Source organism: Perissodus microlepis, chromosome 20 (assembly GCF_051167445.1).
Source record: "Perissodus microlepis isolate ML-2025 ecotype Zambia chromosome 20, ASM5116744v1, whole genome shotgun sequence".
NCBI classification, from domain to species: domain Eukaryota; kingdom Metazoa; phylum Chordata; class Actinopteri; order Cichliformes; family Cichlidae; genus Perissodus; species Perissodus microlepis.
In genome coordinates, this window is record NC_140480.1 from 1,819,786 (window position 1) to 1,832,052 (window position 12,267).

Sequence of the window (12,267 nt, forward strand, 5' to 3'; positions counted from 1 at the left end):
TTGTATTTATTGAAATGTCTCTGTTTCATAATAAAGTCTTATATACTTTGTTTTTAATTAAGTATAATTTAAGATTATAGAACACTTCTGTCACTACAGTGCAATGTTTAAGCATCTCCACCAGGTGACGCTAAATGCTCAGAGCTGGGGAGGTTTCCTGCAGTTAAATCATCCACCCACTGGATGGAAGCAAACAGAAATAAAATGCTAGTGAAAGGAATAACCGGAAATGATTTGACTGCAAATACCGTATAAGCAGCGGGAGAAAAGAAGCGACGGTGAACTTGTGACGCGTCTCCTGTTTGTCGGCTAAAAGCTGCGTTTGTTTACCATTGTTGTTATTGGGGCTGTTGCATTAAATGGTAAGAGAAAAGCACAAATACGTTCCGCCTGTAGCCTGCTTGGGGTATGAAAGCGAGTCTGTAAAGCGCATCTGGAAGTGATCGACCACAGATGCCACACAAACCCAGGAAGTGCAAAGATTAAAGGGGTTTAGAATTGAAGTGCTGGATGTAGAACAAAGGCTTTGCGTCCTTCATGCACTGAAAGTAATAAACTCTAAGCACGTGGTCGTGTCACGTAGGCAAAAAAAAAAAAGTTGATAAAGTGATTGTGCACATGCTGTGATTTCTGATCAGTGTACATCAGTATTAACGCTTATTTGAACAATGCTACAGTTACTGGTCTATGCTTGAACTGAAAAAAATATTAATGCCACTTAATTTTCTTCATGTCCGAAGCTACAGATAAGATAACATAAGCACTATTCAACTCCCGTGTATCACAGTGTGAAATACACTCACCACTCACTTCATTAGCAGTGGGTGGGATCCCCTCGTATCATTGATTCAACAAGGTGCTAAAACATTCCTCAGAGATTTTGGTCCATAATGACGTGATGGCGTCACACAGTTGCCGCAGACTTAATTGGCTGCGTATCCATGATGCATCTCTCCTATTCTGCCACGTGCCAAAGGTGATCTATTTGATTGAGATCTGGTGACTGTGGCGGCCGCTTGAGTACTGTGAACTCATTGACATGATCAACTAACCAGTTTGAGATGATTTGAGTTGTATAGGTAGGCTCTCCTGTTTAAATGGTGCTCAGTTGGGGCCCAAAGTATCCCGCACACCATTACACCACTACAAGGTGCCTAAATTCATAATTTATTGTCTTTTTGCCAAATTCTCTACCATCCAAATGTCGCAGCAGAAATTGAGACTCATCAGATCAGGCAATGTTTTATAGTCTTCTATTATCTCATTTCAATGACCCGATGCAAATGGTGGTTGTAATGAGTGGTTATTTGAGCTACTATTGCCTTCCTCACAGCTATTTTAATCTCTGAGAACTGCCACTCACTTGATACTTTCTCTGTTTCTGATCTTTCTCTGTAAATTCTAAAGATGGCTTGTTAGGCCCATGGCTGGGCATGACTTGCTCTCTTTCCAGCCATAGATGCTGCCCTTTCTCTGCTGTCCTTTCTATTCAACAATTAGGCTTTGAGTACTTAAGATCAGGGATCAGGTGAACTCCAGTCCTGGAGAGCCTTTGTAGTTAGCTGAGTTGCATATGGCTTAACTGCTTGTGCCTGCTCTGTGGAGCAGAGGGCATTTTTAACCATTTAACCTTTTTGATGTGCTCTTATGCATCAAATCTTTTGATGCTTATAGTGACTTGTCTGTCTTCTTTAGTATAGTTATTAATTTTAAAAAAAACTTTATTTCATCTATATTTTTGCCTCCTTGTCTCTTTTTTGCCCCAACCTAGATACTTTTTGTTACTTCCCTGCATCCCCTCGACTTTTAGAGGAATGTAACATGGATTTGTGGGAAAATCCCAAACTTTCTTCCCTGTTCTGAGGTTGAATTTGACTGTATCTACATACCTAAATACATTGAGTTTCTACCATATCATTGGCTAATTAAATATTTGAGTTAAGGATCAGTCACACAAGTATACCCAGTGAAGTGGCCGGTGAGTTTATTTTGTCAGAGGTTGTCTTCAGAGATTGTGGTTTTCAACACGTTGTAACATATTATGTTACATATTACATGTAAAATTATGTTAAATGTTACAGTTTAATATACTAAAAAAAGTAGCCGCAAAATTGAAACATTTATTCATTAGATATCTTAAACAGTCTTGAATATTTCCCATTGTACATTCTTCATCCACTGGATTATTGGAGAGACTTGAATGAGTCATTAAAATAAATGTGAGAATATCACATTTTTCCATAGCCACGTAAATTAAAAGGCAGCCAGGAATATGTTTAGCAGTGATTATGCAGGCATGTGCAGGACAATTAAGTGTTGCATTAGAGCCTGATAGATATATATCAAGTGAGCAATGTAATTGGCTAGTGTTGGCTTAGAACAGATATATAAGCATTGATGCACATGTTATCGGTCATGCAGCAACTTGAAAACTCTTTGTTTTTGTTTTTAAAATAATGAGAAGGCAATGAATGCTTGTGGTAATGTAGACATGCTGTCATTGCCTATTTGACCAGCAGAGGGACCCTGACTCTGGTTCCAATACACTCCGTGCTGTCTGCAGCACATTTAGCAGAATAGCGTCACAGCTACAATTATTACCACTAGAAATGTTGGAGAATGGATGGATATTGGAGCTGTTTACTTTTTTGAAAGTTTAATTTAGTCAAAAGGTTTTTGGTTGAGTTCGTTGGACATGTCATATATACTTTTATTAAAAGAGTTCTTCATCAACTTGTTTTGCCAGGAGTTGATTTAAATCAGTCATGGCTGAGGAATCAGGAGAGGAAATCCAGCTACTCAGAAGTCAGAAGCCAAAGCTTATAGAAATCCTAAGTGCCGATCCCGACTTTGTACTCCAGCATGCAGATGCTCGCCGTCTGCTGCCTCGTCACGCCTACCAGCACGTGAAATCTTGCCGCGCTCCTAGTGAAAAAGTGACAGAGCTTTTGGATCACGTCATACAGAGAGGTCCCGAAGCAGCAAAAGAACTACTGGAGCTTTTCAAGGATAACGCCTTGCAAGAAACCTTCCCAAGGCTTGACTTTATTAACAAACTGAAAGTCAACACACGGTCCTCAGGTAGGTTAAAATTTGCTCATTTTCAGCAATCTTTTATTCCAGTTAGATTTCTATTTCTGATCTATAAATAGAAAGATTTTCTTCACTTCCAAGGGGGAAAAGAAACCTCAGAAAAAAGAAAACAAGCGCCTGAGATACCAGATGTCATTCCAAACAAAAAGATCTGCAACAATGGTGAGTGGCAATGCACTGAAATATATTCCACTGTCAAACTCTGTAAAACAGTCACATACTTTAACGGTGTCATCCCACAGGCTCTGGCATGGTGAGTGAGAAACAGCTGATGTCTGTGGCCCGTACCATCGGCAAATCTTGGAGGGCGATTGGCAGAGAAGCTCTGGAAATCTCATCTGTAAAACTGGAGCAAATCGAAGAGGACCATAATCTCCATGTGGAGCGAGTCTTTGCCATGCTGCGTCACTGGCGTAACTCACAGAGGGAAAAAGCCACACCCGCTCAACTGCATTCACTTCTCAGTCAGGGAGAGTGGATGTTGCCACCTGAAAGCATCGACTTCCTGTTGAAGACTGACTGATTACTTGCTTAGAGTATAAAGGAAATGTTTTTACTGACAAGTCAGATCATAAATATCAGGGCTTAAACAAGAACAAGATTTTATTGTTTACTACTCTGCATTTAGCACTACTGTACTTTATACTGTACATTTTTAAATGATGCATTAACAATTATCGTAGAAAAGTCATAGAAATTTTGCCTCATGAAATCTCTTACAAGAGTTGCTTGTATGTCTGTTTTCTGTTGTGGTATCTGTAGTATGATTTTTATTCACCTTTCATTTGAGAAGATAATGAAAAGCAAGCTGTACTTACTTCATTTGAACGGTATTTTCTTTTTATGTTGGGATTATTCATCTCAGGGATGAAGCTCAGCCATCCACATGAAGCAGCAGAGAAAAGAACATTTTCAAAACTCTTTCATGGAAAACATCTGCAAAGGACAGAAGCAGGAGAACCTTAGTACCACTTGAAATAACTCTTTGTAATTGTTGTATTTTTCATTCAACTGCCATAAAATAAACAATATTTTATTTTTAATTTTTTATCCAGTGTTTAAGAATTGAGCCACTGCAAATGGGGCACAGATGACTGGACAGAAAATGGTGTGAAATTGAGTTGAAGGCTGATCAGCAAGTTCAGCCACAGACGAAAGCATCACTGAATGTCCCAGAAACATAAGAGACTATATAAATCCTTTTTTTTGTTTTTGCTTTTTGACCCCTCGGCCGTAAAAGAATGATGGGGTAATGCTGTCACCCCACTGGTACGTGTTGATTACATCAGTTACATTTTTCTCAGTGCTGTTTTACCCATAGAACCAGATATTTTCTCATTTTGCACCAATGTCTGTAAACCCTGGTCGTGGTGGAAACTCCCAGTACAGCAGCAGTTTCTGAAATACTCTGACCGGCCCGTCTAGCACCAACATCCATGTCATGCTCAAAGTCACTTAAATCATCTTTTGTCCTCCTGTTGTTCAATTTGAACTTTAACAGTTCACCTCGAACATGTCTTTGTGCATAAATGCATTGAGTTGCTGCCTTTTGATTGGCTGATTAGACATTTGCATTGACGAACAGTTGAACGGGTGTACCTATTGAGGTGGCTGATGACCGTACATTCGTCCTTGACTAGCTGCAAACTACTCCTAAACGTTAGCTGTTGCTGCTCATTAAAAAGGTAAATAAATAAAAATCACAGCTGGAAGAAGAAAAGAAGCCATAACTGGAACAAAGCAATCCTAGGAGTTCTTTTCTGCAAAACTATGAAGGTTTTCTGTCTGCGCAATCTGGGAATCGCTTTGCTCCTGCATTGATGTTTCATAGAGTTTCTGTAGAGGCTGACTTGTGTCTTTTAAGATTCATTCACCTTCTCATGCATATCAGAGCAGATAAACAGCCTCTATTGCATAACACTCCATAACTCATCACAGTAAAATGACTGCCTTTAAAAATGTTCACCCACAAGCTAATCTGATGCTCTTTGTTGTGAACTGATGAGAATCATTTCATGAAATCCACAAAAGTTTTATCCATTAAAGTGCTATACATGACTTATGACTTACTAAAGCATATTGACCTTCTAAAAATGAACTTTTGTGAGCCCATAAATCACAGTTGAGTGTATGTGTGTGCCCCATTGTCTTTTCTCAACTCAGATAACATTAACTAGAAGTGTGGGACAAAGGTTGCCTCCCTCCCTCTCTTGCCACCTTACCTTTGCTTTGTAGCCATTTTCTGCAGTCTGGTTTCAGAGCAGCACAAACCTGTCTCCATTCTCAGGTTAGTAGTATGAAGTTTGCACCATGTGTCTGTTTCTTATCACACCTTTTGAATTTAAAAGTATTCATGTTTTTTTAAACAGCACATAAGAGATAATGGAACAAGCTAGTCTCCGTGACCTGAATGAGCCTCTCATTGACCATGCTGAAGGCCAGTTCTTCTTAAATGAAGCCTTCAAAATTATTATGGAGGAAGTGCTCTCCAATGGCACAGATGTCAAACAGAAGGTATCAAAATAGCTTCCCTGTCTGCGGTAGCTAACAAACTTCATAATCCACGCTTTCCTCGTGCAGGTTTGTGAGTGGAAAGAGCCCGAGGAGCTGGCTCTGCTCCTGGATTTGGGGGTGAGAGAGACAGGAGAGCCACGGGACAAGCTCCTCCAGAGAGTAAGAGATGTTGCCAAGTACAGCATCAAAACAAGTAAGTAGAAAAATGAGCTAAACAGACAGGCACTTGTCCGATCTTGAAGGGACTATTTCTTTTGTTAATTTCAGGTCACCCACATTTTTTTAATCAACAGTACGGTGGGGTGGACTATCATTCCTTGGCTGGAAGATTCCTCACTGAGGCTCTCAACACTAATCTGTAAGAAGGAGCAGATAAGATAAATATTGAGGGGATGGAAGGTTAAGCCTGTAAGAATATTGAACAATAAAATGTGTTAGGCACTGATCAAAGGAGATCAGAGTTTCTGCTTTGGTAGCAAACTGTAGAAATACTCTAGAAATAGGAATAAGCAGAAAGAATAACCTCCAACATTGAGGTTATTTTAGGTATTTTGCATATTTTTAGTGTATCAGTGTTTAATCAACTGAATTTATTAGAAAGCATGTGCAAAAATTTCAAGTCAAAGAAAATGACTCAAAGTGTTTCAAAAGGATGTTTAGGTGCACTGTTTGAGTGGTGCTTCTTGGCACCAATGCTGATGACATATTTCACAATGTTGTGGGTTTTTTATATATTGGTTCGTAAGCAAGGAAAGTTTCCTGACTCATAGAGCAGCACTGCAGAGATTTACAAACTGAAAGATAAAATGAAGACGAGGCTAATCCAGCAAATAACATGATCAGACGTTTTCTGTGACAACTGCAGCTTCACCTATGAGGTAGCCCCAGTCTTTGTGCTGATGGAGAACGAGGTCCTCAGGGGCCTACGTCAGCTGGTTGGCTGGACAGAGGGTGATGGGATTTTCTGTCCGGGGGGCTCAACCTCCAACATGTATGCCATGAACCTCGCACGCTATCAACGCTTCCCAGAGGTCAAAAGCCAGGGGGTGTGGGCTCTCCCACGGCTAAGCATCTTTACATCTCCAGAGGTGAGGGCGACTGTTCACCTGTTTGTCTTGTTGATGCAATGAAAGCTTCATCAGGTTTATTTCTAACTTCATGACACTGTTGAAACAGACATACTTGTGTTTATTCAGAGCCATTACTCTGTAAAGAAAGGCGCTGCATTTCTGGGGATTGGTTTGGACAACGTCATCTTTGTGAAAGTGGACGACAGGTAATTGAACTTTTTTATTGTCATTGTACAGTTGCTTGAACAGAGAAAGTAGGTAGCAAGACCACAAAGGTGCAAAAGTAAAGAAAAAAATATTTTAAAAAAAAGAAGAACAATATAAAAACACTATATACACAATGTATAAGTTACATTATTCACTGTTGGGGGTGTATACATGGGCATCATAATAAGAACCCTGTAAAGCTGTTCTTTAGTCTGTATGTTTTGCACCTGATGGATCTGAACCACTTTCCAGAGGACAGGATGTTGAATTGGTGGTGGTTAGGACGAAGTTGGTCTTTTATAATTGCCGTGCCTCTAGAGAGACATCTAGACGTGGCAATGGAGTCCAGGGAGGGGAGTGGACAGCCGATCACCTTCTCTGCAGTTCTGATGACCCTCTGGAGTCTCTTCAGTGTGCACCAGCACACTCTCAATTGTGGCTCGGTAGAAGGACACTAGTAGATCAGTCTGCAGCCTGTGCCATCTCAGAACCCTCAAGAAATGGAGGCGCTGCTGGGCTTTCTTCACTAAGGCGGATGTGTTTGTAGTCCAAGAGTGTCTGGGGTGATGGTATTGAAAGCCGAGCGAAATCAATGAAGAGCATCCTCGCTGAAGTCCCAGGATTCTCCAGGTGATGCAGAACAGAGTGGAGGGCAGTGGAAATTACATCCTCGGTGGACCTGTTTGCCTTATAGGCAAACTGGTGGGGGGGTCAAAGCTGGGTGGGAGGCAGTCCTTAATGAGCTATAGGACCAGCTTCTCTAAACACTTTGCAAACTCAGGTGTCAGTGCAATGGGTCTGTAATCATTGAGGCCACTGAGCATGGTGGACTTGGAGACTGGGACTTTTGTTTCAGATTTCAGGCAGTGAGGGACAGTGTAACAGGGAGAGGTTGAATAGTCTGGTGAACACAGGAGCCAGCTGGTCAGCGCAGACTTTGAGCACTCTCCCAGGTATTAGGTCAGGGCCAGCAGCTCTCCTCTGATTTCCTGCTCTGAACAAACTGTGAACCTGGAGTTCTTGGAGGGTAAATGTGTGTGGGCTGTGATCAGAGGCTATGGGCAGGGCGGTGTGCATGGTAGGGGTGTCTACAGTTCTCTGGAAGTGGGCAAATAAGTCATTTAGTTCTTCTGCTAATGAGATGTCCATGTTATCTGCATTTGTCCCACTGCCTTTGTAATTGGTGAAGTGTTTCAGGCCCTCCCATGCCTTTCTGGGGTCGTTATCTGAGAGCTGATCCGACAGTTTACTCGAATAGTCCAGTTTTGCTGCTCTGATGCCTTTTTTAAGGTCTGCTTTTGCTCTTCTGTACATATCCTGGTCCCCAGATTTGTATGCAGAGTTACGTGCCTTTAACAATGCCTGAACCTTACTCGACATCCAGGGTTTTTGGTTGGGGTAGACGCGGACCCGCTTTTTCGTGGTGACAGTGTCAATGCAATACATGATGTAACCCAGCACTGCAGCTCTGTGAGTCTCTAGGTCGTCATGTTCAAAGACACTCCACTCTGTGAGGGCAAAACAGTCCTGCAGCTGAGCCAGAGCTTCCTCAGAAATGGTGTTAATAGTTCTGATTGTGGGCTTTGTCCTTTTACTGAGTGGTGTGTATAAGGGGACAACAAGCAGAGAGAGGTGGTCGGACATGCTCAGGTGTGGGAGGGGAACAGATCTGTAGGCCTGGTTGATATTTGAGTAAACATGTGTGTTATTGCCTCTCATAGGGCATGTCACATGTTGAACAAATCCAGGCAGCACGGTTGTTAAGCACACTTTGTTGAAATCCCCTGCGATGATGTGCACTCCCTCTGGATATCTCCGTTGCTGTTCAGAGATCGAGTCGTGCAGGTGGGCAAGGGCTGAGCTAACATTAGCGTTTGCAGGTATGTAGACTGCTGTGATTAGCACTACAGGCAGTTCTCTAGGCAAGTAAAATGGTCTGCACACGACAGACATTGTCTCTATGTCCGGGGAGCAGACTGTGGTGATTATCTTGGTGTTTGTGCACCAGTTGTTATGTGTGTAAATGCACAAACCTCCACCTCTGCTTTTACCTGCTGTAGCCTTTACGTCGCTGCGGTGCATTGTGCGGCCCGCTAGTTGCATCGAGGCGTCGGGAATTTCCTCTTGTGGCCACGTCTCTGTGACGACCAAGGCACAACAGTCGCGGACGAGAGGCTGTGCGGGGAGAAGTAGGTTCAGTTCGTCTGTTTTGTTGACGATCGAGCGTGCGTTGGTCAGGAAGATGCTTGGAAGCGGTGGTTTAAAAGGCTGCTTCTTTAGCCTGGCTCGCACGCCTGACCGGCAGCCCCGCTTTTTTTGCGTCCTGTCCGCCGCCTGGGTTGCTTGGCAGAGCCGATAACAATCCACGGAGCGCCCGGTGTTCTCGCTATCTCCGGGGGGATGTTGTTGATCCTCTGATAATCACTGGTAACGGGGATCTGGCTGTTATAGCCGATGTTGCATAATTCCAGATGACTGTAGGTAAGTTTTGCTTTGCAAAAAGAAAAACGCCTAATTGGAGAGGCTGAAGCCGCTGCGTCCGTGTGCGCCGCCATCTTGGATGCTTTGGATGACCTGTTAGTTATCAGTTGCCTGCTGAAAGAAGTTATTGAGCATTAAAGAAATTGAATTTTCTTCTGTCCCTAATTTATACAATTGCAAAACGAATGCTCATAAAACTCAACTTGCAGATGTTATATAACCTTTTATATAGACTCAATAATTATTCAAAATGCAGTCCCGATAAAAAGTTTAAGAACACTAGAAAAATGGCAAAAAAAATCATATTTTGCATGGTCGGATTTTAACAAGGTTCCAAGTAGAGCTTCAAAATGCAACAAGAAGAAATGGGAGTGAGACAAAGCAATTTCAGAATATTGAAAACGCTTAAAATGAAACAGGCTGTTTTCAGGCACACCAGAGTTGCCATTTTTCAAGTGATCTTAAACTTTTGATTGGGGCTGTAAATAATAGATTCATGTTCTGTATTGAAATAATTGTTACACCTTGATCTATTGTAACCTGGAGTTGTGCCAAGTAAAAATAATACCTTTCATCTAATTAAATGCTGTCTCTTGTGCTGCAGAGGTCGTCTGATTCCAGAGGATCTGGATGAAAAAATAGAGCTGTCCAAATCTCAGGTAGATTTGCTGATGTTTAGCTAGTTTTCATCAAATGTAACATGTAGCTTTTAGTCATCATCTCCTGACTTTAATTGTATGTTTGTGTGTTTTCCATTAGGGTGCAGTGCCATTTCTTGTAAGCTGCACATCAGGGACCACAGTGCAGGGTGTGTTTGACCCGCTGGATCACATAGCTGATATTTGTGATAAACACAAGCTGTGGATGCATGTAGATGTGAGTGCACTTGTGGAAGACTGATGTGTGTTGACGAGACTTGGTTTTGTGAACCTTGTGAGAATCTTTTATCCTTTTTTTTGTCAGGCTTGCTGGGGAGGGAGCGTGCTTTTTTCTAAGAAACACAGACATCTGATGAAAGGAGTTGACAGGTATTAAAATGTACATGAGCTTGTACATGAGTGGAGATACAGTGTAATCTGTGATGTTGATTAGAGTTTGTTTCTGTGTATAACAAGAGCAAATTCAGTAGCATGGAATCCCCACAAGATGCTGGTGGCTGGCCTGCAGTGTTCTGCTTTACTCCTGAAGGACACCACGGTTTGGCTTCACAATTTAAAGGCTGCAGAATTAATAATCATAAAGTTTGGGTTTGTACGTTTTTTGACAATCATTGACTTTGTTCCAGAATTTGTTGAAGCAGTGCCACAGTGCCAATGCCACATACCTCTTCCAGCAAGATAAGTTCTACGATGTGAACCTGGACATTGGGGATAAGTCTGTGCAGTGCAGCCGCAAGGTGGACTGTCTGAAGCTGTGGTTGATGTGGAAAGCTGTTGGCTCCATGGGCTTAGAAGAGCGTGTAGACAAGGCTTTTATTCATACAAGGTAAATAAAGGATGTGGCAGCAAAAAAAATTTTCTGGCACAGCTTCAAAATAAAGGAGAAATAAAGGATGTGGCACAGGGCAAGCTTCAAGTAAAGTCGTAAAGTCAGATTTGTCTCAATCTAACAGAAGATCAGCCTTACACATCCAGTTAAGACCCCTTGAAACCAGTTGTCTTTCTCTTGGTTTTCACTAATAAATTATGTCTAATATATGAGAAATTTGATTTTTTTTTTTTTTTAATATGGTTACTTTTTGGGTTTTTGCTAAAATTTTTCTCTTGCAGATATCTGGTGGAGCAGATGAAGAAAAGAGAGGGGTTCCAGCTTTTGAGCATGGTAATTTCATACATTTTTCATAAAGCATACCTGAGTTTTTTACTTGCAAAATTTCATTACCTTGCTTGCATTTGTGTCTGCGGACAGCCAGAGCTTGTGAATGTCTGCTTCTGGTTCATACCACCGAGTTTGAGAGGGAAGGAAGGAACTGAAGATTACCAGGAGAAACTGGCAAAAGTACGTTTGTCTGTTGCTGAATAAGAATAAGCCGCCACAATTGAGATATTTTATTCCTTCCGTTGCACACATATTGACATGTACTTAGATGTGGCATCTTCATTTTTTGTAGTGTGCTTTTGAAAAAACAAAGAAACCCCCATTATCTGAAATGTACAGTTAATTCTGTGTATTGTTTTCTTGCTAAAAGGTAGCTCCTGTCATCAAGGAACGTATGATGAAGCAAGGCACTATGATGGTCGGCTACCAGCCTTTGGGAAACAAGGTCAACTTTTTCCGTGTGACTGTATTCTCTCCCCTACTGTCCCAGAAAGACATGGACTTCTTCCTTGATGAAATTGAAAGACTAGGAAAGGACCTGTGACAAAGCCCATAAGTGAACACCTTGCCCTTCAGAAAATTTGATTGTGGGTTTAATGCTGGTCATTGTAATTTTACAAATAACAACAAACAAGTCAAATTGTGTGAATTTCAATATCTGATTTCCTAGATTCCAACAGCTGTTAAATAAATAAATAAATAAAGGTTACTTGGTATTACAAACTTCATATCACCTTGTTCTTTATTGTAAAGGAGTTTAAAACATTTTTGAAGAATGCCTACCCTTTACATTTTATACCTAACTAATTACTGATTTTTTTTTTTAATTGATTCCAAAAAAAGTGATTGGGGGTTTTTGTTTTGTTTGTTTGTTTGTTTTTACCCAGTTCAGGGTCACAATGTCTTTCTGTAAGTGTAATGTAAAACAAACAATAAAACAAATCGTCACCTCTGAGAACCTGCTTTTGGTCTTGTAATGGATTAATTATTTAATTATTTGGTTAGGTTTAAGCAAAAAAAAATTGCTTTCTTTGTGTAGAAATAGTTTTCTCAGTCAAAATGTAATATTTATAAAGTCTGTCAG

The 12,267-nt window shown here is 41.1% G+C and overlaps 2 protein-coding genes across 2 annotated transcripts; both read left to right on the plus strand.

Moving 5' to 3' along the window:
• Positions 1-229: 229 nt before the first annotated feature.
• LOC146363729 (uncharacterized) lies at positions 230-4,143 on the plus strand. The gene is made up of 4 exons (XM_084918266.1): positions 230-362; positions 2,747-3,081; positions 3,175-3,255; positions 3,336-4,143. Exons 2-4 carry the CDS (start codon positions 2,766-2,768, stop codon positions 3,614-3,616), a joined length of 678 nt encoding a protein of 225 aa, XP_084774392.1. The 5' UTR covers positions 230-362; positions 2,747-2,765; the 3' UTR covers positions 3,617-4,143.
• Positions 4,144-5,475: 1,332 nt separating this feature from the next.
• On the plus strand, positions 5,476-12,114 carry csad (cysteine sulfinic acid decarboxylase). Its single transcript, XM_084916632.1, has 13 exons — positions 5,476-5,607; positions 5,674-5,800; positions 5,875-5,965; positions 6,473-6,695; positions 6,804-6,883; positions 9,970-10,024; positions 10,125-10,241; positions 10,329-10,393; positions 10,481-10,562; positions 10,651-10,850; positions 11,135-11,186; positions 11,274-11,363; positions 11,554-12,114. Exons 1-13 carry the CDS (start codon positions 5,476-5,478, stop codon positions 11,725-11,727), a joined length of 1,488 nt encoding a protein of 495 aa, XP_084772758.1. The 3' UTR covers positions 11,728-12,114.
• Positions 12,115-12,267: the final 153 nt, after the last annotated feature.

Excerpts from the sequence above, each read along its gene's own strand:
- LOC146363729 (XM_084918266.1), top strand. The coding sequence starts at position 2,766 with ATGGCTGAGGAATCAGGAGAGGAAATCCAGCTACTCAGAAGTCAGAAG. Across the intron at positions 3,082-3,174 it reads AGTCAACACACGGTCCTCAG|GGGGAAAAGAAACCTCAGAA; the intron begins GTAGGTTAAAAT and ends TTCACTTCCAAG. Across the intron at positions 3,256-3,335 it reads CAAAAAGATCTGCAACAATG|GCTCTGGCATGGTGAGTGAG; the intron begins GTGAGTGGCAAT and ends GTCATCCCACAG.
- csad (XM_084916632.1), top strand. The coding sequence starts at position 5,476 with ATGGAACAAGCTAGTCTCCGTGACCTGAATGAGCCTCTCATTGACCAT. Across the intron at positions 5,966-6,472 it reads GAGGCTCTCAACACTAATCT|CTTCACCTATGAGGTAGCCC; the intron begins GTAAGAAGGAGC and ends TGACAACTGCAG. Across the intron at positions 6,884-9,969 it reads TTTGTGAAAGTGGACGACAG|AGGTCGTCTGATTCCAGAGG; the intron begins GTAATTGAACTT and ends CTTGTGCTGCAG.